The 27,543-nt window shown below is 39.2% G+C and overlaps 1 protein-coding gene across 1 annotated transcript in view; it reads left to right on the top strand.

Moving 5' to 3' along the window:
• The first annotated feature begins 458 nt into the window (after positions 1 to 458).
• Positions 459 to 27,543, top strand: part of LOC135473374 (uncharacterized) — a 59,861-nt gene continuing 32,776 nt past the window's right edge. The window contains exons 1-3 of the mRNA XM_064753224.1: positions 459 to 526; positions 2,565 to 2,642; positions 24,864 to 24,933. Of these exons, the coding sequence (XP_064609294.1) occupies positions 24,910 to 24,933 (24 nt within the window). The 5' untranslated portion in view covers positions 459 to 526; positions 2,565 to 2,642; positions 24,864 to 24,909. The remainder of the gene's footprint in view (positions 527 to 2,564; positions 2,643 to 24,863; positions 24,934 to 27,543) is intronic.

Genomic DNA, 27,543 nt, shown 5'->3' with positions numbered 1-27,543 from the left:
GTTACATGTACAAAGCCCAATTTTACACATTACCATGTTTCAGATAATTTTCTGTGACAACGTGACATAATCGCTTTTCCAGAGCTCAAAATATTGACCCATAACCTTTCAGTGCGTTAATCTGTTGGAACATAGATGCTTTAACAGTCGATTCTGAAAAATGTCAAAGCGGCTAGGAAAGCCTTGAATCACTTAATTGTGTTATGTCCTCTTTGTCACAAAACTCCTTTGCCCCGGGACTTTCAAGCGTTAAAAGTTGTCGAACTCTAAAGCCGTAAGTGCGTGCTTTTGTTGTTCGATTGTTTTACGATGAGCCCTTGCACGTATTCGGTAAGTGCATCTGGGAAATACGCCTTTTTATGAATCACAGATCAAGGGGAGTAACTGGGTTTTATCATTTCTTTCATGAATAGTCTCCCTCGACAACTTGTCACGCCGTGTGAAGAGATCGCGGATGGCAAATTCATCACCCCTGTTGTTGTTTGCAAGTAAGCCATCTTCATCTATTCAACAGCAGTACTTGTTTGTAAGTAACATTACATTGTTACCTTTATGTGTGAGCAGTGTTTCTTTCAAAACAAGTCCAACTTGTTCAATTAATCAGTTTATAGGTCTATTGGTGTTGTCTTTTGGTTTTGTCACGAGTAGCGTAACCTGGTAGGCTACATACACTTGTACATTGTACATGTAGCCTATTAGTTTCCACTGTGTACCAGTTGTAGTCCACTGTGTACCAATAGTATTCCACTGTGTACCAGTAGTGTTCCACTGTGTACCAGTAGTATTCCACTGTGTACCTGTAGTATTCCACTGAGTACCAGTAGTGTTCCACTGTATACCAGTAGTATTCCATTGTGTACCAGTAGAATTCCACTGTGTACTAGTAGTATTCCACTGTGTACCAGTAGTATTCCACTGTATACCAGTAGTATTCCATTGTGTACCAGTAGAATTCCACTGTGTACTAGTAGAATTCCACTGTGTACTAGTAGTATTCCACTGTGTACCAGTACTATTCCACTGTATACCAATAGTATTCCATTGTGTACCAGTAGAATTCCACTGTGTACTAGTAGTATTCCACTGTGTACTAGTAGTATTCCACTGTGTACCAGTAGTATTCCACTGTATACCAATAGTATTCCATTGTGTACCAGTAAAATTCCACTGTGTACTAGTAGTATTCCTCTGTGTACCAGTAGTATTCCACTGTGTACCAGTAGCATTCGACTGTATACCAGAATGTAGACTACCATCACACATACGCCCTATCTTGAAATATTTAGACCATATTTACCGGTATAAAAGCGGATAGTCTAGTTACGCTGATGAGTAAGAAGGACCTTGTACGGTAAGGGGGAGAATCGGCCCCAGACGCCAACGATAGGAAAGTCCAAATTTCAAGATCCAAGCACAATTCTGTATATCTCCGAATCAGCAGTAGCCTATAAAACTAGGTCGAAGCACCCATAAAAGTTAACCCGCCGAAAGTGAACTCTCGATCAAAAATGCTAATGTTTTGTTCAAACCAGGCGCAGTTTTGTAATTTAGCATACAAGAAGCCAAATGAAGCTCGACGTTTACCAGAAATGTACTTTTACTGAAACTTTCATGTATGTATTTCTTTGTGCTATCGTTTTGATTAACGTTTGTCTTCATACGTAAAACATAGACTTAAAATAATATAAAATAATGTGATCAGTTTTGTCATGTTTTGGCAGGCTTAATATCCGTATTTCTGCCGTAGTCTGGCAAAAGTCCTTCTTAGCACAGTGATCTAACGGTCTCATTGTCGAGAAGTAGCATTTCGAGGCAGAGTTCGAGTTCTTTGTGGTCCTGTTTTTTTTGTTTTCTTTGGGAGCATGCTTTTGTGTGAATAAAGATATAGGCCGCCTTGCATTAAATAATGTTATTATAAATTAGAATCGATAATTGTTAAGGTATGGTATACGTAACATATGACAACTATAGCGAAATCACTCGTAAACCCTGCTTAACAGCACATTACAAGGCTGAAAGTTACATTTGTAATTAGTGCATTTATTTAATTGATTGGTGTATAACTGTGTGCTCAAGAATTTTTCAGAAAGTTAGATTTGTGGTGCAATAATTTTCCACACTCTACAGTGTAAAGTACAGAAATGTGACCTATACATTGCCTTAATGCATGTTGGGAGCTTTGTAAATATATGGCAGGGAAAGGAGAGTAAAACTGAAAAACTGAAAAAAGATGTGGCATTTCGAGTGTGTCAACAGCTGTCACTCACAGCTATAATAATTTTGGCTCTGAGGTGTATAGTTTCTTGCACAGTTCCTTGCATTGGGGCGGTTTCCCCGCCTTACCATACCAAGCCCTTTAGGTTTAGCAGATTTATATGTATATAGTAGCGTCAGACATGGCATAAGTTATTTAACACATAGCCTAACCATGTAAGACTAACCATGTCGAATATTACACGTTGAAAACAATTACCATGCCTTTGTTTGCATCATTCATTAGTATGTATCTAATTGACTGATTCATGGTATAATGCATGTATGTTGTTTTACATTGCCATCAACAGGATTGACTTTGCTGGTGCTGGTTGACCCGGGTCTCGTGCTGTTTATAACCTTTATCTTATATCACAAAAACATTTCAGGTATGTAAAAATGGTTTCCTGATATGTCCAAATGAATTTAAGTTATATTAAATAGACGTTAAGTTGACATATTTAGAATTCTTTTTGTGATATGTTACGTACATTTGCCCTTTTTTGTGAACAAAATGTATGGACCCCAAATATATCACCACGTGGAATCTCGGGGTAAATCTCGTTCGTCTTTAACATTGCGCTGCCCGTGAATGAGGTGGTGGGCTGCAATTAGCAGGTGTACACGAGAGACGGGGCGCTCGTGGGCACAAAGTTCCCCACATTGTAACTATTTCCATGTACGCCGCAAACTATCTCAGGCTATGAGAAACGCTGAGCTAATCCGTCCCCATATATCTGCAGAAAACGGCGCTGAAGGCCTCGCAGAAAATTTTTTACCACACTGTGATCAGCCATGACAGATGAGCAGATCTGTTTTTGAACCACTTCCGTTTACAGAGCAGTCCACTGTAGTCTGTACATTTTAGCGCAGTTTCTGATATGTGTGGCTCTATTACGGATATGTGCACCGGATATGTGCACCGAATTTCATATATCTGGAAGACAGTTTCGGATACCTGAAATACATGTCCAAATATCCACAAAAGGCTCTTATTTAAAACATCTGGGAAGCATTTGTAGATATCTGGAATTTAAATTCAAAATATTTGGAAATGAATTCAAGATATTTGGAATTGAATTCAAGATATCTTGAAATGAATTCAAGTTATCTGGAAATGAATGCAAGTTATCTGAATTGGGCCGAAAGCTCTTGCCATAGTACATGGTTATTTGTACCATGTATCATTATACCTACGTGTGTAAGTGTTGTTCTGGCTATTTTGACATTGTATCAATGTCACCGTGATACTCAGACCCTTTGGCCATTCTGTAGCCTGATTAATTGATGTTATGTCGTAATTTGTGCTAACGAGTAAGCATTGCTCACATAATATTGCCTACTGCACTGTGTAGATTGTTCAAAGGTTGTACACTGATTCGCTTGCTGGATGTAAATAGACTGATTCGACGGAGACAGCTAAAACTGTACTTTACAAAATGGGGGTCATAACTTTTTGTAAGATGAGCATTTACTATGCCTTCATATTTGCGAACTGTATCCTTCCACCTGTACGCTATACATGTAACTACCAATCGGCAGTTTGTAATTACTTGTATAGGCCCTCTATACATAAGACTTTTAATAGAGATTAATGTTTCATTTCTAGCAGTCGGTATTTTTTGAAAATTTGCTAAATTAGAAGAAAGACACGAAATGGTGCATAGGAGATGTTGCAGCTGTTATGAATGAGCTTGTTTATATAAACTTTCCAGTCTTACCGAACTACTGATGCGCTGAAATCAGTTCAAAAGATACACGAACAAGTACAAATGCAAACCGTCGCGAACTACATTCAATATAATCAGTGAGGCAGTTCGTGTTCCAATCCCTGTGTCACATGAGATGTGTGGTTAATCTCATTCTCGTCGGACACTACACTTGCTTGATTCCCCTACATTCATTACGCTTTGTTTGCAGTAAGTGGTGGACGGTGATCTTACTCGAAGTTCGCTGCAGACCTGGGTATGGACTTGGACAGGGCAGGACATTTGCGTGAACAACATCCAACCATACAGTCTTAATTTTTGGTGAAGAAATTAAGCAAGCAACATATAACTCGCGTTTTCGTTTTCCATGCTGTTAAAATTCCACTTTAATTATGAACGCAGATTTACATTATTCTTTCAAATTATTGTACATTTGCTGTTCTAGGCCTGTTGATGTAAAACACCCATTTGTTTATTTAACACATATTATTTCATTGTGAAGCCACACTTCTGTAAGGATGTTGAGTTTGAAAATTAGCTGATGGGGATACCCCAGTGTGAGGTAAAACCCTGACAGACTGTTGAATACACTTCTTCTGACGTACACGGCGTGGCTGTTTGGAAGTTATTTCCGCATCAGCCACATTCCAGCACATTTATATCCGATCTCACTATGCTCTGATTTGCTCCGCATCATCATCTCATTTGTCTCGTGCCAAATGAGCCCTTCTCTACACGACCTGGTCATCTAGCAAAAGTACTCCCCATAGAGATGTGGCTCGGCAAGCGCAGTAGTGGTTTTGTATGAAGTAAGTGAACTTTGTGCTCCTTTTTATGTGGTGGATTCGAGCTTTTCAGAGAGAATTTGAGACACTATATAGCTTGTTTGACGATTTACCATGCGATATCCGGGCATAACGCTACATGTGCAAAGCAACCTCCCTTTCACGACCTTCATACATGCACACAGCATCACATGTAATAACAGCTTAATCCCGTGTTGGATGTACCAGAAATGGTTCAAAGGATACAAACGACCAAATCTTAAGCACACCTCTATCATTCTTTAAAATATTGAAGTTCATGCGGAACTTGAACCCTTCCACGTTCAGCAAAGTAATATAAGATCCGCCTCTTCCGTAAAAGAAAAAATGGTGCGAGAAATACCTATCTCCATTTCTCCATTTAAGATGTGGATAGTTCTTACAGGTTGACATGAGTAAGGAAGCAATCAACAATCAGGGAAGCATTCAACAGTTTTCAATGGTGTATTGAAGCTTTTTCGATTTTCTAGGCAGGGGTCTACGTGTCTGCTGCTGGACTGTGCTCATTATAATATCATTAGCTAGACCAAGCATTATACCGGGGGCACAATGGAAAACACCAGTTGTAACCGATTGAATGGAAACAGATGCTTTTTTGTGCGGACGGGGCCTCCGTGGGTCAGTTGGTTGGCGCGCTAGCGCAGCGTAATGACCCAGGAGTCTCTGACCAATGCGGTTGCTGTGAGTTCAAGTCCAGCTCATGCTGGCTTCCTCTCCGGCTGTAAGTGGGAAGGTCTTCCAGCAACCTGCAGATGGTCGTGGGTTTCCCCTGGACTGTGCCGGGTTTCCACTCACCATAATGCTGGCCGCCGTCGTATAAGTGAAATATTCTTGGGTACGGCTTAAAACACCAATCAAATAAATAAATTTTGCTAGAAGTTCCCAATAAGAGTAGCTTCATCAAACCACCCATGTTTAAAACTCATTCAGCTTTTAGTAATATTTGTAACAATATAACCTAAGAGGGACGTATTTCTATATAATTGTGGAAAATGCATTTTGTTGGACAAACTGACACAGCGTGTAACACTCATAGCTTGTAATTGTGCTCTTTTCACTGTTCGTGTAAATGCTGAAGCGGTAGCAATTTACAAGTTCCCTACCACTATGGCTTAAGCAGAATTAGACTGAAGAAAAACATATAAACAAATGCAGCGATGTTAATTACAATTTATGAGACACCTCTGGTCTAGAATTACACACAATGCTCTGATATTATCAAATCTAACCAACGTTGAAATGAAAACCATGTAATAGGACCAAGCCTTAGTACACTAGTAGAATCCCACTTTATACACGTATGCACTACAAGTACTCTACGTAAAACCCCATGGCTTGAAAGTTTTTCCAATTAGAGATTTGAGGGCATCAAGTCAGGATAATCAAGATGTGATCGGTTTTGTGAAGGATTACAGCCTGATGAAGATTCCTTCCGGTAAATAATACCTACCAAGAAATGGATGTCGTGCAAGATGGCGTATCTCAACGAGACATCTGATAGGTAGCAACATACCGCATGTCTACTTCTACTGATTTTCCCGCATTTGTATGTACTGTAACAGTCCATTCTCAGATCGAGAACACGCGTAGCGTAAGTGGTTGAAGAGTGTAGTCATTGTGTTGTATACAGAACGCAGTCAAGCGATTTGATACCACAGTGGATCATTTAAAGAAGTTAGAATCTTACAGGAGGTTTCGAAAAGAGAAAAGAATTCTCAGAACAAAATCGAGGCTTATTAAGATGATGAAAATGGCCATGACTGTCACGCCAAGATTATCTATTCGATTTTGCAATACTGATATCATGAACTGAAATCGTGAGCAAGCCATGTTCGGCCAGACAAATTTCAAACGAAGGATGGGAAGATCACACATTTAAATGTACTACATTTAAATGTATAATTGTTGAACTGTACATGTGCAGAAAGTGTCTCAATACATCAGTTAAGAGATACCGCGATATCTACTAACTATGTACACGCAAACCTGGAACAATAACATTCCAATGTTTGTGACATGATAATAGCATGCATGCCGCGCTCTCAACATTCATTTAAACTTGCTGTAATAGGGATACAGAATCAAGGTAACAGCGGGTATACACCTGTCAATGACCGATGCGGACTGATCTTTTGTACACCAAGCAGTAACCTGGGAATCAAACCAGTAGCATGTCTTGGGTGCAGTCTTGTGCAGGTCGCAACGCTGTGTTTAGAAAACAGCGCGAGACAGCGGGATACAGTCTTATGTTCGTTGAAGATCTTCTTATCTTCCGCCAGCATGATGTAAAATCTCTATTTCATACGCAGGCGAAATTAACAGTGATTTGCTAATGTTGAATTTGACTGATGGATTGTTTTCTGTATCCCAAACATAAAAGTGCTTAAGTGTCACATTTTACTTAACATGACGGTAAGTTTTAAAGATAGTATATATATTCTAGTCAAATAAATAGCCTTGAAGTGTATTGTTGTAAGAAACAGATATGTATTGACTGACACTGAAACATGTGTCCAAGTTTCACATGTTGGCGTATTGCTATGGTGATCCCATCTCTTTCTGAGGAATAGGCTATACACCTAATTAAACGTTACAACAAGTCAGAACCGGTCATTTGCTGTTTATACGTGATGAACAGCGGATGATTTCCTCTATCCTATCAGTACGATGTAGAACATACATTTACTCTTAATGATGGATTAGATATATGTATACAACAGAGCACCACTGAACGCTGATTGCCACTAAGCCCCCAAAAACCCAGAGAACTGGGAAATGTGTGACAGTGGAACTGGACCTGGGTTTCGTGGATTTAGGCATTTAAATGTAAGCACCTTAACCCCTCCCTTTGCCACGTTGGATCAAAATGTAAGGTACAGGTAATGTACATAAGTAAATGTGGTCAGTTCACTGCGCTTGAGTACACGTGGTTACGTCGCCTTACTTGAACATGAAAGGTGAGGGTTCTCTTAAATTCGCTACGTAAATAAAGATAATTGCAAGTTATTCTTGCCTGTTTCATGCTTCACTAGCATCTATACGTGCTTGCATGATATATTGAATTGCAAATAATAAACATACTGCACCCCACCTGTACTTGTAGTTCTTTGTCAAGGACATCTCCAGTGCCTTAATAGCCGTTTTTGTGTGAAATAGAGGCTTATAATTCTGAAGTCTGTGGAATGAAAAGACTCCATTATTCACCTATCGCTGATGATAGTCCCTCGTTCAAACCGGATCCTCCCAGCACCGCATTATAGCTCTATGCCCCATTAACCTTCGAGGTGATCGGAAACCAGGGCAAACCAGGGACCCAGCATCACGTACACCACCATCAACTTAGAAACTGGCATCGACGTTTATTGAGACACTCGAGTTATGAAGAATTTCATTAAACAAACAACCGGAACAGATATTTACATTTCCGGAAAATCTGATTGAATAGGAGGTAAAGATTTCGAGTGCGACTCCAAATCTAATTGGATATACCACACAGAACGGCAGTGTATAGTATTGTGTCTCATATAGGACTGGTGAGACTTCTGGAAAGAAATACTGATGTGTCATGTCACTCATCATGTGACAATCATCGCCTACGTATTAGAAGAGTAAAAGATGGCCGTCTCACTCTTTAGACACTTTTATTTTACGTTATATCCATGTTAGGAAATTAAATATTTACTATTCAGTCAATTGCGGAGGGTGGTGATCGTCTTTCCATTGAGAACATTAACCTATGATCAAGAAAGTGCATTTATTATTTCAGTTAGTGACCTCATTGCAAATAATTACATGTGGTCTATCATCTTCTTGTGACAGCGTTCTTCTGCGTGAACAGAATTGCCAATGGTTTACGTTTATGGGCGTATCAGTGGTTGACATATTGGTGAAGACATGTATCACTGTAGGAATGTACTTATAGTACATATACTGCGCTTATAGTACACTGTTTTTTTCACAGTAGAACGTTGTCGAATTTTTCGTGTTAAACAAGTTTTAAAACTTAAAACTTAAACTTTAGTTTTACATGGATCTTTAACACAGGAAATCTCAACTCGAAATTTCGACGACTCTTGAATACCGTGGATTCGTTGAATTCTTTTATTCATATGAGTACCCTCTCGTATACAAACAATGATAAACCCAAAAAGCAACTGGAACTGCCTGCGAGTTAAACGCCTTCCAAGCAGTCATTACGAATGGCTTTCAGTGATCACTTCCGTACAGAGCAGTTTGCGATATGGTAATGTCTAGTAGTCGCTCAGCAACACATATACATGTATTAAGGTACTCAGGCTGTTTGGGGGAAATCCTGGACAATTAACATGCTAGAGCCAGGTCACACCTAAGACCTTAGAGGAGGAATTTGTAGCTTCCTCGATTAGCGTTCAGTATAATCAGTAATCAGTATAATGCCTTCGGTAAGTCGTCTCAGTGAAGCAGCACTGCATAAAGAGCGATGAAAATCCGTCCTGCAACAAGGAGGCACATTACACGTACATGCACTCAAAGGACTCCTTTGTCATCATATGACTGAAAAATTGTAAAGTGCAACTTTAAACCCAAGAACGCATTCACTCACTTTTAAATAGTGATGTCCTGATATTAGACAAAACCTCTTGCAACATGCCCAGAGAAATCAAGATTTTTTTATCAAATTATCAAAACCAAAGACGTAGACGATTTGACCAGTGTTAGACCTTTCAAAAGCCGTAGTCATTTCCATAAATTACCATTGGAAAACAAAATTAAACAGCTCATTGTCAATTTATACCATAATATTTTTTCATGTAAAGGGTTTCTTTTCATTGTAATATTAAGAATGATTCAAACTGTAACGAATGTACTAATGGAGTTAAAACTTCCCTACGTAAACTTTATGATTCTGGCAAGGGCTGTTACAAAAAATTACAAATATTTGTCAAGCACGAGCAAATCTTACAGAGGTAATCTAAATCAATGAAATAAATAACATGCAAATAAATCCATTTACTTATTTGTGCGGCAAAGATCTTTATTAATGCTGCAAGATGGACAAATTTCCCTCTTCGCTATGTACACATTCGCTGAATACTAATACTCCCTGAAAATGAAGGCTAAGATTCTTAAAAAAAGCAAATGCAAACGTCAGAGGAGATTAGCACTGTCATTTCGTTTTTAATTTATATTAAAACATATTTTAATATGTTTTAATAGTATTTCTCCTGATGCTCACTTCATTTTTATACAGTCTTGTCCTTTAAACCGTTCGACTCGTATAACAAATATAATAAATTATTGGTACTGTCTTCATAAAATGTGTATCAAAGCATTCAATTATCACATAAACTGACATACAATCTTTAAAAAATTCTTTATTTTTTTCTGAACTTGCATTTTAACACATATACTCAGAAACATAAATCCAATTAACTTAGAAGTATAGATTGATGCAAATTTCTAGTCCTTCTGCATTCAAACTGTTTTTTTAAACACTCCGTGGCCGAGTGGTTAATGCGCCAGCAGTGTTCATGAACCTCTAACCAGTGCGGTCGCGAGGAGGTCAAACCCAGCTCATGCTGACTTCATGTTCGGTCGTACATGGCAAGGTTTGCCAGCAACCTGCAGATTTGTCGTGGGTTTCCCCCGGGCTTGATAATATATGTATACTAATATAAAACAGGTTATAATAAACAAACTCAAGTACAAAACTCTTTGGGAGGATTCACAAATGACGCAATTACACCCACCTGCAAGTCTGTTTATAAAACAAGTCGAAAATACAATGACATACAGATTTCATTGTACATTGTATTCACGTATTAATTCATCTGATTCATTTGACAATTTCAAGAATTTTTCATATATACCATGGCGGTCACTTTAACCGGAAGAGGCAACCGGAGTTCATGGCAAAAACCGGAGGGCTATGACAAGTTACTAACGAACTTTCCAACGATTTGGACATAACATTGGTGGAAGACAAGTGATCTTCAACGAACGCTAGACTGCACAAAGTCACACACGAGCGTCGTTTACCGCTTTTTGCGACCAAGGCCCCACAAAGAGTAAGAGTGGAGGATCTACAAATTTCCTATCCGGTTCTGAACCCACACTTCTTGTATTGTTGCGATTGAAGGCCAAGCGCGTCTTACCACTAAAAACAACACGATCCGCTGCCTATTTTAATACAGTACAGCCAATAGTGCAACATGTGAAACTACTACAACTGCAATTTTTAATCAAAAATACCACTGCTAATAACTATAATTAAAACATTGAAACAATAATTACATTAATAATAATTACAAAGGATAATAATTACGATAATAAAAGGAAGAACATGGAGCGAAAAGAAACATGGGTCAAACAATTGAACAAGTAGTACATACAAAAAGTATGTATGTTTGGTTTTAACGTCGTAGTTAACAATTTTCCATATGACGACGGGGAGTCACTGGGTGTGTGTACATATACTGTACCTTCTCAATTGTGAAAGGCAAGCCCTTGCCGCCAAGGAGCTGCCCCACTGAAGTATTATGCCGATTGCTTGACCCGATTGGCATGCATTGTCAAGGTCACTACACCGCCATTTGCATCCGAGGTAGCTTTCTGATAGCCTGTTTGTAAATCTCTCTTCAAATCATGACAGTCTCGTTTTCGCTAACAGGTCAGCTATTTATGGACCAAGTCTTTGGGGAATCTCTTACAGACATATGGCCATACAACGTACAGCTATCAGTAGCCTATTGTCGTTATCAGATTCATCCTCCCGTGACTTAACATCTTTCCCTGAATCTAAAATAAGTCTGTGCAAATCTGTGCAATAAGTCTTACAATAATATATGCAAAATTTAATTTCCTGTAACCCAAACGGGTGAATTGTCTGAAGGTGTGTTTGGATGGCATTGCTGTATTAATTTGCCAACAGAATGTGGCAAAGGAAGGAAAAATTGCTTCAATTACATTTCGTGGGGTTGTCAAGATTGTGTTGTCCATCATGTTCACGTAGGCCTACATATCCGTCACATGTGTCTAACCTAGAAGAGATTCCCACGCTGCGAAAACAAGACGCAGTATCCTCGCACAGGTGATATCATGGAACAGTAATGCTTCTAAATGGAGAATTCTCAAGCAATTGCTCTCTCCCTGGCAGTTTTAAATTTGAAATGTAGCGCCACTGACTAGAGAGTGCCTCAGCCAATGAAACAGCGGAAAGTTGATCAATGGAGGTAGTCAGTACTAGACCCTATATTGTTAGCACAGGGGAGGTAACAAGGGTCTAGATACTGGACATATTCATTACAGCGCATGTGCCGCTCTCGCTTTACATCACTGCAATCAGTAGAAAAGCTTCACCTTTGGAGCATGTGAGAGGCACGTAGGCTTGTTTAGGCTTTGCTTCATCACTTGTCTCCTCCCGCGGAACTGTTTTATCAGTATTCTGTAATACTGTAAAATTGTTTCAGGTTTTGGTTAGAAGTGATGTAAAGTGAAAGGTAGAGAGCGAGGAGAGAGCGTTTAATCCCCTGGTTTCTCCAGGAAGGATATGAAATCTGCGTTCAGATTTCATCAAAGATTTAGTGTTCGCTGCACTGAACTCAATCAACCAGTTTGAAGACCATTGTTCTGTAAATGCTAAATTAAGCTCCAGGCTGAAAATGTGTGTGATATTGTCAGGCACGAGATCTATGGTCAACAAAGAAACGTACATTATTCAGTCTTTAATATCTAAGAAGAAATCTGCCTGGTTTCCTGCAAAAATTATGCATTATGTTTCGTGTAAGTGAAATATCCTTGAGTACGGCAATCAAATAAATAAATAAAAATGACAAGAAGCGACCCAAGGAGATAACCTTGCGATACACCTTCACGTATTTTATATAGGTCTCACTGAGTCCCATTGATGATGACTATATGGTATCAGTAAGATAATCGTTGAAGCGCTTTGGATGGGTATCTGTAATACTATAACTATAAAGATAAACAAGTAGGCTTTCGTGTCAGACTTTATCGAAGACGTTGGGAATCTGGAGGAATAAAAATACACATACTTGCCCTTACCTAAAGCTCTAACTATATCAAAATATATGTCTACTAAATGTTGACGATGAAACAGACGAATGAGGAAGAAATAGAAAGCGCTGAATTGAAAACAGTTTTTTCTCTTTCGACTTTACTTACACAGTTTTAAAGCGAGATAGGTCGATAACTGGTTGGGTCATGTACATTTTCTTTTTTTATGAAGAGGAGTTACACTGGAAATTTTCGACTTAGAAGGATATTTGCCAGATTATAAGGATAGTTTAAACATTTTGCAAGTATAAGAGAAAGGAATTCTCTGCCTTCTGATAAAGGTCGTGTACGAATCAGAAAACAAAGTTTCTTGTACACAGCCTAGTATTGGTACTTCTTTTGGTACCGTCGGCAGAACAAATGCTTCCAAAATAATTGTCGCCTTTTCTCTGGAATCGTAAACAAAAATGTGACATAAACCTTTCCATTTAAATAACGTGAGGGCTTTCTTGCTAGATTGCATGAAACCTATGGTTTTGCTGGTTACAGGACGTGTATTCTGATTGAAGGAACACTCTCGCGATCAGTGGCACAATCTCTCTAAACGAGCGGCCCACCAGTTCTAACTCGGAGCAACTTCCTATTTCCATTTTACTGGAATGGACAGCGTATCTAGCGACCTGCAGTTAAAATCCAGTTACTTTTTCTTCTCTTTTTATCCCATTCTCATGAATCTAATACACGGTATACTACCAGCCCTATCAGTGCATTATTTAGCAGTTTGAGGTTACAAACCCAGTTCACTTTAGAAGTTTTTCTCCACAATTTTTAATTTTCAGCTTGACCTACGTTTGCGCTATATTTCCACTGCCAGAAAGCGTTTACACGTCGTTTTCGTGAGAAGCGGTTTATGTGATTGAGCTGAAATTTGCAGTGCATATAGAACACATTGGGGCATATGGAGCATGCAAGAATCAGTTACATGTATATACCTTTAAACTATGGAAATGCACTCGTTACCGAATTTGTCACGTGCCCAAAATTTTGTGAATTTAAATGATTTAAATATGCTACATATCGTAGTTTGAGGTTGTGCTCATGATTCTGGTCTGTTGTCTTTTCTGTGATGCATAGTTTTGTTGCAAATTGCGGATAAACTCGGGAAAGGTGCAATTTCCCCCATATTTGGAGGTCACGTGACAAAAACAGTTTTTGCAGTAAAACTGTAAACGGCTGAATTCAAAGAGCTATATATATACTGTATGTGTGTCTTAATAAATGCAGGACTTGCGGTGCGTGTTAAAAAGGCTGATTTAGTGTATTTGGAACTTTTGGGAGTCCATATGCTATATAATGCATTTACAATGCAATCATGTCTAGGGTGAATGTACGGATACTGTATGTATTCTACCCGACGTACTTTGGCACCCTGATCATTAATCTGGCCTTATTTCTTTTTTTGCGATGTATAGTTTGGTCGCAATTTGCGATCAAATTGCAAAAAAGCGCAATTTCCAACACAGAATACTGTTACAGCTGTAAAGCTGAAAATCATCGTTACAAATCGCTGCATACGTACTCTGTGTGTGCCTAAACGTTGAGCTGTATTTATAAATACTAGCCTTGTAGGATTCAAGAACATATGTCCACTCTTCATGGAATCCTGACTACCCAAACGCTCGTCTTTTACAATATATAGTTATATCTCTGCTTATAGGCATCATCTAAACATGGCACCTGTTGAAAGGTTGCACTTTTTTCGACGGCCATGTACATAGGTTTTCGAACCATATTTAAGAACTGTATCACTTATCATGCGTGAACACACACGTTTGTTCTGGATACAACATTTTGAACTTTGGGCTGGGGAAGGTCGGGAAGCCCAGTTTCATCGATTCGGTACTTGATATAAATAAACCGTCCAACCATGAATAACTCCGGTTCAACGCCATCTAGGCCCTTGACGCCGACAGCTAGAATGTTTCACGGAGTGTCAACTCCCTGTTCTTTAATTGATTTCCTAACCAGTGCCATTTCTCTTTGCCGTGTACATTTTGATGTGTCTAATAAACAAAACTATAATGAATAGCTTAAACAAAGGATCATGTCCGGGGTTAGAAAATGATATGGTACTCGCTGACGTAAATATGACGTAAGGCAGTTGCCACGCCTATAAATGTCTTGTGCACACTTCTAGTCAATTATTGTCTTCTGGTACCAATCGGGTATTGGCACCAGAACTACTTAGCAGCAATCAATATGCGTGTCAGCGATATGTCCCCCGGTAAAACGGGATCGACAATAGTTCAGGGACGATAAAATCTCTGATACATGTGTGTGTCAGGTTGTACATCTTAAATCTATATTCAGTGCTCAGGTATTGCGAGCTGTTTAAAATAGGAATGCGTCCGCCCTAATATTTTGAACAGTATATTCCAAACGATTGCGTATTAGCTTGAAACTTACTTCAATGCATATGTATGGTTTTGATGGTTTATATGTTGTACTTAAAAATGTTTCATTCATATGACGACGAGATATCATTAGGTGTGTGCACTGTGCGTTTTTGGCAAGATGAGTCCATGCTGCCAAAGTGCTGCCGCCACTGAAGTATCATGCCGAAAACATACACAATACCCATGCAGTCACATTATGCTAGTCTTTTATGATTGCCACTTTTAACTAGCGTATTTCTATATTGATCAGTCAGCCTGTGTACATTCATGGCCAGCAAGTCATATCTTCACACTTTTAGACCTTAGAGCACAGTAAATATGTCTTTGTCGGATGCTGTCGTCAATTGTTAAGTATATCGAAACAATTTTTATGAAATAGCCTATAAACATGGCAGCGGAATGTGATGTGGTGGTTGGAGGCTTTGGCTTTTCATTTTTAGGACGAAGGAGGTTTGAGTGCAAAGCGGGCCGTGGACAGGGCATTTTAAGAATCCCCCGTTCTCATTGTCCGTGGCCTGGATGAAAATACAAGCAGTCGACGACGCTCGTGTGGCCGTTTGCGTAATATTGTGTGCAAATCTGTGATACAGCATACATAGTAAAGATTGTCAGTAATTTGCCAATGGTCACTCGTTCACCACTGTTTCTTCAGACTCATAAAACTGTCCGCCAGCGTATAAATAAAAACCTCTTAATTGTGTGATCAGCGGCCTGCTATCTTTGACTAGCACTAGGTGTATCGAATCTCCACACTAGAATTATTAGCAATATTTTCCTATAGCAGTAACATAGATAATGCTGGTTACCATCACGCATCACCTGAAACGACACGGCATACAGTATAGTTCTATACTTTTCATGGCTGTACAACAGGGGAGTCTTTGTTAAACTGTTAACTGATTGGTGGAGAGCGCTATAGTATAAATGGCTTTATGCACACCGCCGTTGTCAAGTGTTCTCAAACGTTCCTCAAATGTCAGAACTGCCATCACCCGTGGTGCCCTCTTTACTCTGACAATGAGAAAGCCAGTTATGAATCCAAGCCGGTTTTGTATGAAGCGGAGTTAAATAGTTATATAAATTACCCAAGATAGGATTGATTACCTTTCACATGAACAGGAAATCGCCCTTTTGAAAATCAATACTCTATTTATGGTGAAATACATGGAAGTCTTACGTGACAATCACCAAAACAGGTGACTTGTCGGCCAGGAGAAAATGTTACATAGTTAAAACGGACGAGTGTTTCCCGTTTTTCTCGATAAGACCAGGCTCGGGCTATGTTTGGATGTTTATCTCTACGCCTTGACTGACATTTAGTGCCTGGAATACCTCTCTTACTGTTCTTACCGATATTCTCACCTGGACATTCCCATCGACTGTTGACTAACTTCAACAAAGACAAATAACTTAAATACTTAAACATTCCAATGGCCACTGAATACTTCTTTACATGTTTTTTTTTTCAGCATGTTGGTACGGGACGAACACGCCACGAATAGCCTGTCATAAACTGAAATCATCATTTTAATAACAATTCATGAATCAGATTCGAATATATAGATTTTCCTAATGTCACCACTATATGCTTTATCAGTACTCCCTATATATGAATGCCCATTTGAAAGTACTGCCCTTAAGCCAACCCTCTCAATTCACGGATGTTTATTTTGATCTGAAGGTGGATGCTCAACCTATAACCTGTCCTGAAAGTAATGATATATTTTACATGGAGTTCGTGTTCCTTCATCACTACCTTCTAGCAGACAGTCTGTGTGTAGATATTTTACATGGGGATGGAAAATGTATGGAAATGGATGGAAAATGTACAAAGCGCACCGGAGATGGTGAAAATGTTTAACCAATCTTTTCGTTGATGTAACAGAGAAATTGCGACAGAGCACCCACAGAGAATCGCTTGATATCAGAAGCTTGCAGCTAGAAATACAAAAGCTGGTAATCGAAAGCTGAGTGCAGGGAAGGCTTAAGCTGTCTAATCCATATTAGACGCCCCTTTAATGACGATATATTCCATACACATGTTCTTTGCTACGTGCTGCAATTTGCGTGGACAATTCAATAGGACCTTAGGGACAGCTGATATTTGAGGAGTGTATTTTGCGCCACTGACAACTTGCTTCCATGCTATACCTTGCGGATAAACATACACCCGGCCGTTTTGGATGCGTTTGCTTAAATAGCTAAAATAGCTTTGTATGTTGATTTAGCCTAGAACGCTTTGTTCTCGAGGGATCGAGCTAAATTTGACTGTCGAAGTCACTATACTGTGTTGCACTAATTGCATTGACACTGTCAAGAGGAAAGACACTGGCAATTTCACTTTTTACACAGATGTCACACAGTTTAACTTTTCTGTGTGCTTTCATTTGTGGGCATGTAGCTGTTCGATAGAAGAAGGTACTGTTATACACACAGTAACAAAATATCTTTTCTACTTTTTAAGGATAAAAGCACTTACACCACCATATTTACACTTGGTGAGGTTGTTACACAAAATGACAATTAACAACTCGTCGCGTTATCTGTTTCATTTCCTACCATCTCAAATTGACAATAGTTGACTGTTTAGAGAATGGTCCAAGAGTTAATTACTCGCAGCAGCCTGTTGGCTAGGTGGTTTCTCTAACGTAGTTTCATTTCTCATTTCCAAATCGGATATTCCTAATAATGTCGCAAAATTCCCATATCCTTTAGACCCTAGGATCCCTTAGCTCACCGCAGGCGCCTTGGGATTCTATGTGCATCTAACAACTGTTATTTGCAGATGCATTTCTTCTTTATGGTGAAATTACAGGGCTGTCATCTTATCTCTTTCACAGAGTGCTAGACACAATGCCCATAGAAACGAGTTCTCTGTCTCCCTCCAGGTGTCAGCTTATCAGCTTCCTGAGTGTGACGAATTTCACCCATAACACAACCAACAACAGCTGCTCAGAACGTATTATTGTAAATTTCCTGTCCAACGTTCACCTAATCAATATTGTTTCATCGGAAATTTGGAAATTAAACAAACATAAAATTAAACAAACAGTAAACAGAGGAAAATATAACTTCCAAAGAATATTCTTCACTCAGGTATTTTTTGTCGTGACGATTGGCGTCACACTGTCCCTTGGTCCATTTCTCAATCTGTCAGTCTTTTGAACGATTGAAGCCAGATTTACGAAACTTATACCTCATGTACACTTCTACACTGGAAAGAACACTATTTAGTTTCTTTGACTTTGGTCTGTTCATTCAAAAAATCATTTATGTTAATCTTTGACATGCTTGTAAATATGATACGTCTTGAACTTTTTAAACAATTTCATCACATTGTATTATCTACCTATGAAGAAAAGTCCCATTGTTTTTCATCGACCTTGACCTATTTCTTTCAAGATCGATGGTCCCGTGCCTCCATTCACTTGTAAACATTCTTTCTTTCGCAACAGTAGTTGTCACTGAGGGGTATTAGCTAGATTCGCGGATTTTTGTATACCTATATTTAAGTTTTACAGGTCATAAACAGCCATATTATCCCAGAAGTATTTATTATTTTCATCCTAAAACAAGAGAGTCTTAGAAACGGACTGCCACGGACAGAGCGATCATGCAAACATTTGGTGTCCAGGAGCACACGTGTATTATGTGTATGCCCATTAAAACAATCTTTATTCCTCATCCTGCAGCTGTATATGTTTTACTCAAACATTACCACATCTCAATAAACTGCGATAACTGACATTTACCAGTCTTGTTCTAGGAAGCTAAAACATACCAAAATCGCATGTCGATTTATATCCCTGTAGCAGAACTCAAAGGAATAGTGAAGCAAAAAAGTGAGTTGCGCACACTTTGGAAGTTTGCAACTGCATAAATTCCTTCCTACACAACTTGAAGAACAGCTGTGGTCATAATTATCTGTTTAGTAAGGGGAAACCATGGAAGAAGGGGCACGCCGTAGTGTTCCGTCCGTCCCACTATGTCAATATATGTCCGTGTTGTTGTGGCACTCAACATCCATGCAGTTCAGCTTGACGATCACCTACACGTACAACATACGTTTAAAAAGGACCATTCCTCAGGACTTGGTTTTAGCCCTTGGTCATTGACTTTGATTTACATTTGACCATTAGAAAAATATACACTTAATGACGTCAACAGAATAATTCCAACCCTTTCGCATGTGCCGTACATACCTAAAACAGTTTTTGGTTTATAAATACATTTATGTGTTTAACAAACGCGTCTTGCCGCTTTTTCATGAAGGCAAGTCGATGAACATATAGATTTACAAGTGTTTAAAGTGATGTGTTTACTATAGTAACATTTATGTGCCATGTTTACATAATAAAAACATTTACATGTTTATCAACCCGTTACGTTTACGTATACATAGTAGTTTACTGAGCTATTCGTGTTTATTGAAAATATACACCACATTACTATGTAAATATTTCACATGTCTACTGTAATAAACCCACATTTCACTAATTACTAACCATAGTCTTTATAAATACACAACAGGGCAGATTTATTCAGTGTGTGATTATTTTTTTATAATCAAAACACTTGCTTTATGTGTGAATATTTTAATTTAGTTTGAGTTAGGTTGAGCTTTGTACTCCTACCGTCTTGCGTCATAAGGCCCGTTAGTTGTCAGGCGATGCCCAGTAGTTTTCCTCTGTCCATATTGTCATAAAAAAAAGTCTACAGCCTGTAGAGTAACATCAGACCAGCTACGACAGTATGATACAAATAGCCACACATAAACGGTGAAATTCCGTATTTTGTCAACTTGAGTTAGGTTTTTACTCCAGTTGTTCATGTAGCTCTGCATAACTCCCCATTGGATTAAAATGTTGTCCTACATCAAGTCGTACCGTGTATTTAGTGTATGGTGTGGCTGTTTAAACCCCCACGTGCGCAGATAAGCGCGCGCATGGAGAGCGTCTAGGCAGTAACTGACGAAGAAAGCAAACAGCACTACCTTAGTACCCATTGTCTTCATGCTTGCTCATGGCTGTTATGAGAAATTCCGATGAAAGGGCAATCTGAGAAACAAGCAGCCCTGGTGGGCACGCTGTACATTACATTACACAAATTCGATTTCTCAAACTGTAGTACACGGTTGTTCAATCTTTAGTTATTATTGAAGTGTTGAGTCTGCTGTATAAATCAGTGGAGGTTTGTGTAGATGATGAAACTAGATATTGTGATGAGACAGTTCTAATTACTGAATGTGGGGTGTTTGGTGGGCTATAATCTCAGCTAGACAGAATTCTGTGCTCTAAAGGCATTGGAGTCATTTGATGTGTATAGCCCACATCATTTTAACACCTCTGTCGATTCAAGACAACGTTAATGATTTTGCTACAGGCAAAGAAGCGTTCATGTGATTGTTTATTTGACAAAGGCACCCTGTGCTCATTTGTCTTTTTCATATATAATGTATTAGAATTTATGGCGTTGGTTGACTTATTTATCCATAGATTTAGAATTGTATTCAGTTATGATTAGTTATTTGTTTGATTGACTGAATTACTGATTGATCGATTGATTCCACTCACACATTCATTCTGGTCTCTGATTATATAACCTTTAGCGTGGAAAACCCAAACGGTAGAATTCAGAAAACAATAACTCCCCTTAAACCGTTTTACCAACTGATTCGATGAAGTTCCTCAAAATAATTGCCTTTTTTCCTCTTCTGTCAGTGTACATATCATCTCGTTTCTAAATGTCTGATGGTGAGTGCTAACGTCTGATGAACTAGTCTGTCCGCTTCTCTGCTATCAGACTTGCCTCTGGTAATTCACTTCCTTCCTCCTGTCCACTAAGTCTCTGACACTATATACCCAGGGTCTAGTCTCAAAAAAGCCTAAGGCACTGTAAACAATTCTTTTACACTTGCAAACAAGATCCGATGACAAACTTCTGTCGATTTCGAGAATACATGTATTGTCGAACACATTTATATTTCGACACGCTTATTACCACTGCATCATCCAAAACGCTACTTCATTGTCCACTCAAATCAATACCTGGGCACGATTATTATAGTTCCCCACCCCCACCCCCACTTTCACCTCCATCACCGCTCTTCCCAGTGTAGCCCGACGGTCATCCTTAACAAGGTCAAACAGGCGCTAACATCCTAATTTCGGGGGAAACATAAAATCATTTAGCAGCCATGAGAGTGCACAAAGGCAGTGATCCCACTTCTTCTTCCATAGTAATTGTCGGAATGCGGTTGCGAAGAAGCAAATGGTTCGAGCAGCGGCGAACCCCTCCCACGCCATGCTGTATGGCACAAGTGTGTAGCTGAACGCGAACGGCCAACTCAGTATTTGACTGTGGACTTACTAGGGCGCGCATACTTGAGATCGTTTGTGACAAGAGGTATCAGCCACCTAGTATAATCGGTAAAGAAGCTGTTTGGTCTGAAACAGCGTCTACGAGAGTTCCGATTTTTTCCACATTTATAAAGTTCTAGGTGCACTGAAATATAGTCCAGATGTGGCAAAGCAGCCCTCTCTACAGGATTCATGTCCGCCGGCCAGACACTGACGTTCCAGTGTAGGACATCAGCGCCACTATCAGTCAGGCAGGTTTTTTTTGGTTCTATTCCTTACTGTAATATGCTTTCAACATTTCCTTGTGATTGTTGCTGTTTATGTTCTTTTAGAAACTCTCACTTTAGAAGTTTGTTTGTAAATCTTCGCTATTTAACACCACCAGTTTGCCATTAAAACTGGTAATTGACGGCTATCCCACTGTGGACATATCTATATGTAATATATCCGCGATAATTGATTTTTAGCGTCTAACAAACTCTTGGGAGAAGTTAAAATGCCTTTCTTGAATCGTTTAAAAGGAAATGCGACTAATTGTTAGACATAATTTTCGACAACTTAATGGTTGTTATAATCGATTGTCCTTCGAGATAAGTCGTGGTGATATCTTAATTCGTAATGTATCACTAAGAACATCACCTCACAATTACTGGTGTGTTAAATCCAAACATACACACAAGTATCTAAGTATAGCAGACTGTGCTATAATTAATACCTTTTTCTGACTGAAGACGTGCCGTTCTGATAGTGATTTCTGGAAGACATCATATGTCGGCAGTTCGCCATCGATCACTCGCGCCACTAACTCCAGTTGCATCCTTCTTTTACTACAGGTAACTTCTGTTCCGGTCTATACGGTCAAATGATTTATAATTCATACTATTTACAACCTATTACAAGAAGGGAAGCCATGGCATTTGCTCAGTTTCACATTAATTACATCCGCTGTCTATCCAGTGATGGAGGCGGGCTGACAGTGTGCTTGACGTATTTTGTGTTGTGTTCGGATAAAACGACTAGACACGGCAGGGTATCAAAAAAAAAAAAAGAAGACCTGTGCCAAACGGGAGTAAAAATAAAACGTTTGTTTGAATGCCGCACTTTGAACACGTCTGCTTATCGACCCTACTCAATAGCCTAGCATGCCCAACAAAATTAACAACATAACGGGATAAGTGTGCAAGCTTTCTGAGATTTTGCTGGCCAACAAAATTAACAACATAACGGGATTAGTGTGCAAGCTTTCTGAGACTTTGCTGGCCAGCAAAATTAACAACATAACGGGATAAGTGTGCAAGCTTTCCGAGACTTTGCTGGCCAGCGAACTAGAGCTGTCTCTACAGCTGTTTATTTGTGTGTTGGTTTAGCGTCACATCACATCAAAATCCACCACAAAGTTTTCCAAAAAAGGTTAGCCATTTTTGGCGAGAGAGGGGCAGACAAACCTACCAATGGATTTTCAAGCTTTCCTTAGTAGTAATTATATGCTGTTCTCGTCTAATTTAGTGTGGGTAGCAGAAAATGAGAGTTTCCGCTTCTCCAATGTGCTACGGGCCACTCGGTGTGCTATGGTAATTATGTTCATGGATATCACGGTGACGTTTGCTTATTTCAGGTAGATAAACCCAGTAATAACGTCATTAACACCTTTCAGACTCTAAAGGTCAGTGGTCAGACCAGCAGGCAGGAGTTAAGCCAGAATCTTTGTTATGTTGACCATAGGAAAACGGAGTGGCTTTATTAATTTAGGTAGGCCTGTCAAGTCCAATGTTCTGCGCTTATGCCTGCAGACATAACATGTGTAGAGTTCAGCGAGTGTTAACAATGCTCAAGTCACAGCGACAACTCAACCCTCGACACTTGCTCATTCCACTTTTTAGGATATTCGCATCGTGTTTATTGCAATAAGATTTTATTACTTTATTTCGTCGTTTTGTCGATCTGTCGCTTCTGCCTGTTACCAAAGTGTCGAGCGAATCGATAGCTTAAAAACAAATCCTTTGCAATCGTCAAACTCAACTTTCAGATCTATTTTTTGTAGCTTTGGCTTTTGACTCTATGCTATGATATTTTCGATATCTTTTGCTAACAAGGAACACGAACGCCCAACTCTATCATCATCACATCCGATGAGGACTTGTGATATAATGGCGCACCATTAACTTGGTATGCTGGGCTGCAGAGTAAACATACGCATTGAATGCAAAGAATGCACGGATCCATGAGTTAATTTAGCAGTCTATCACTTTATTGTGTTAGATTATTCGTCGACCTCTCTGACTGAATATTTAAATATTGTGTCTTTCTGTTTCGCTGAACGAGTCACTTTACAATCCTTTGTATGTGTCCTTAATAAAAACATAACGCGGGCTGTTAAGCACGTACTTACGAACAACGTTAAAGTATTACAGTAGGTGTGAAAGCCACAATACAACGAAATCGATATATCATTATCACGAATGAATAGATACATGTGAAATATCAGAGCGGGATTTATCCCTTGGTGCGATCAGCCCCGGTTCGACACCAACAATATTTTGGGTGACTTCAACATGATAAACTTGGACAATATTTTGAGTGAGTGAGTGAGTGCTTGAGGTTTAACGTCGTATTTAACGATTTTTCACTCATAGTCGTATGTAATGTGCCTCCTTGTTGCAGGACGGATTTCCACCGCTTTTTTTATCGAGTGCTGCTTCACTGAGACGACTACCCGAAGACAAGTAAGCCGCCCGAGCCATTATACTGATACCGGTCAATTAGTTGTTGCCCTATCCTTTTAATGCTGAGGGATGAAGTTAGAACTTCCTCTTTTATTAAGGTCTTAGGTGTGGCCCGACCCAGGATTTACCCTGGATCTACCGCCCCCGAAACGAAAGCTTTAGCAACTGCGCTGTCGGGACCAGTTACAAAATTTTGAAGCATCGCGCTTTGGTGCAAGACTAAGTTTGGGGGAAAATCTAATTGTTGACGTATGTCGGGAACTGACACGTGCTATAATATGCGCCTTGGTTTATTCGATAATGAATGCCTTTAAACCACAACATTTTGTAAAAAAACTCCGTTAAATTCCTTCCTGATTAATTTAATCCAGTTTCTACGTTGATATTTTCCAGTTTATTCTGTAAATACAGTCTTGTCTAGGAAAGAACATACCAAGGTTAATCCTTTATTACTGGTCCAGATGATGGACAGGTGAGAGTTTTATTCCGATGTGCTTTGATGTTCCACTATAACATAATTTATAATGTTTTCTTCCCATTTTAGAAGCTTCAATCCGGTGAGGATTTTTGTGGTGGCCAATGCTGAAATTATGCACGTTCTCAAAGTGGTATGGGTAAGTATTGTAGTGCAAATTGCGACATAATTTGTGTACTGTTTTGTAATCAATAATGGCGATATTAAGTAGACACATTCAATCAATTATTTCTGTCTACTGGGAATTTAGTTTGGTTTTAACTGTGCAAATACATATGAAGTCTTAGCCACTGATTTCATTCAGCTAGAAACTTTTAATTCTAAATCAAACTTACTAGTAAATGTCCCGCCCATATATTGTGCTATACGTATTTTGTCTCCAAGAGGAAATCATGAAATATAAGGAAAGTTTCTGTATGTTATTTACGAAGTAACAGCGGGTATATGTGCTTTCCGTTTTGACCAGAATACTTGCAGTACGTTGTCAGAAGCATAGCTTCATAGTAATAGTGCTTACAGAAGATAGCTGGATCATTTAGGTTTACAGTAAATTCGTCAATTTATGCAGAATGATAGCATAGGAATGCTACATAGTATACGTAGATATATATATATAAACAAGCATTCTTATAAAAAAAAACATTGAGACTTTAATGTAGCACGGGATGGGTCTTGCGTGTTATCTGTACAATAAATACAGGATTTCTTGAGGCACATTTTCTCATCTTTTATGACGTAATTTGTTGCTGCACATGGATGGTTTTTATTTTGAGCATCAATGTTATCATGAGGGGCGTGTCACTGTGCGTCGATGTCGTCATTAGGAACTGGTACTTATGCATCGATGACATCATGAGAGACTTGTAGCTGTGCATCAATGTCGCCATGAAAGATTTGTCTCTGTGCATCGACGCCACCACGAAACACTTGTCACTGTGCATCGACGCCACCGCGAGACACTTGTCACTGTACATAGGTGTATTGCGCCGATGTCATCATGAGTCAGTTGTAACTGGGCATCGATGTCATCACGAGATACTTGTCACTATACAACGATGTCATCATGAGAGACGTGTCACTGTGCATCGATATCATCATGAAAGACTTGACATTGTGCATCGATGTCATCATGAGACACTTGTCACTGTACCTGAATATTATGAAAGACGGATGCCATCAGGCTTCAAAGATCACTGGGTATAGAAAGCATGATTAGCGGTTTGTTAATGCAATTCTGAGAAATTTGTCACTGTGCATCGATGTCATGAAGACAGTTTTGTTACTATCCACAGATGTTATCACAAGTTTGTTTTGACCGTGCATCGACACCATCATGAGAGGTTTTTCATACAAATTGATTATTATAGCAGATTTTCCACTGTGCAACGATGTCATCAAGAGCGTTTTGTGGATTGATATGCATCTTAGTCAACACCATTAGCGCTGTATTACTGGTGATATCACCAGAGGTTTGTTGGGAGTGATCGCGAGTGTTTTTTTTTTCACTGTTCATTGATGTGATCATGGGTTGGTTGTCACTGTTCATGGTTGATATCATAAGACAGTTGTCACTAATCTTAAGTATGATCGTGAGAGGTTTGTCGCTTTTGATGGATGTTATAATCAGGTTTGTCACAGTCTTTGGTCATTATCACGAGAGATTTTCATGGATGTGATCATGGGGGGTTTGTCATCGTTCATGGATGCCATAATAAAAGATTCGTAACTGTTCATATGAAAGGTTTATCATGGATGTTATTACGAGAGGTCCTCACTGTTCACAGATGTTATCCTGAGAGGCCCTCATTGATCATGGATATTATTTTGAGAGGTTTGTCACTGTCTTTGAATGTTATCGTGGGAAGTTTGTCACTGTTCATGGATATTATTCTGAGAGGTTTGTCACTGTTCGTGTATGCTATCATGAAAAGTTTTTCACTGTTCATGGATGTTATCACGAGAGGTCCCTACGTGTTCAAGGGGTTATCATGAGTAGTTCTTCACTGTGCATAGATGTCATAATGAGAGCTTTTTCATAGTTCATGAATATTATCATGAGAGGTCACACCTTGTTCATGGGGTCATCATGACAGGTCCTTTACTGTTCATGCATATAATGACAGGTCTCTCCTTGTTCATGGGTGTATCATGACATGGTCACTCGCTGTTCATGATGGGGGAGTGGTAAGTATCATGACATGGTCACTCGCTGTTCATGATGGGGGAGTGGTAAGTATCATGACATGGTCCCTCAATGTTCATGGATGATATCAGTAGAGATCCGATCCTACTGTTCAAGGATGGTACTTGTATCTTCAGACGTCTTTCACAACACACGTAACTCCCATTATGAAATATTCACTTGTCGTCGATGTCTTCACAAGGAGTCACCCGGAATAGATTTTTGTATTTTGTTCTTGCGCTGTGAACCTCTCTAGTTGAGATCTTGATGATTTTTCACTTTGTGCTTTGAGGACTTTAGCGTTGGAGAAGCGCGGGTGGGCCTAGAACTTTCTCGATATTCTTAAGGTGATGAACATTATATTCAAAATCGCTTTATACAAGACATGCGCATATGTAAACGTCCATCGATTGTATTTCCCTCTAGGCGCGGGATCATATTTCCCCCGACGCGCATGGAAGTAGTTTAGCGCTCTATGGATAAGGCGCTCAAGACGCATAGAGTACCTACCTTGCTTCACCTCTAAAATCTTCTTACCAAGGTTAATGTTAACAGTTGTGCTATGTT

This window comes from Liolophura sinensis, chromosome 8 (assembly GCF_032854445.1).
Source record: "Liolophura sinensis isolate JHLJ2023 chromosome 8, CUHK_Ljap_v2, whole genome shotgun sequence".
NCBI lineage: Eukaryota > Metazoa > Mollusca > Polyplacophora > Chitonida > Chitonidae > Liolophura > Liolophura sinensis.
Note: the sequence above shows the minus strand (reverse complement) of the source record. Positions and strands in the feature narration are given on the sequence as shown.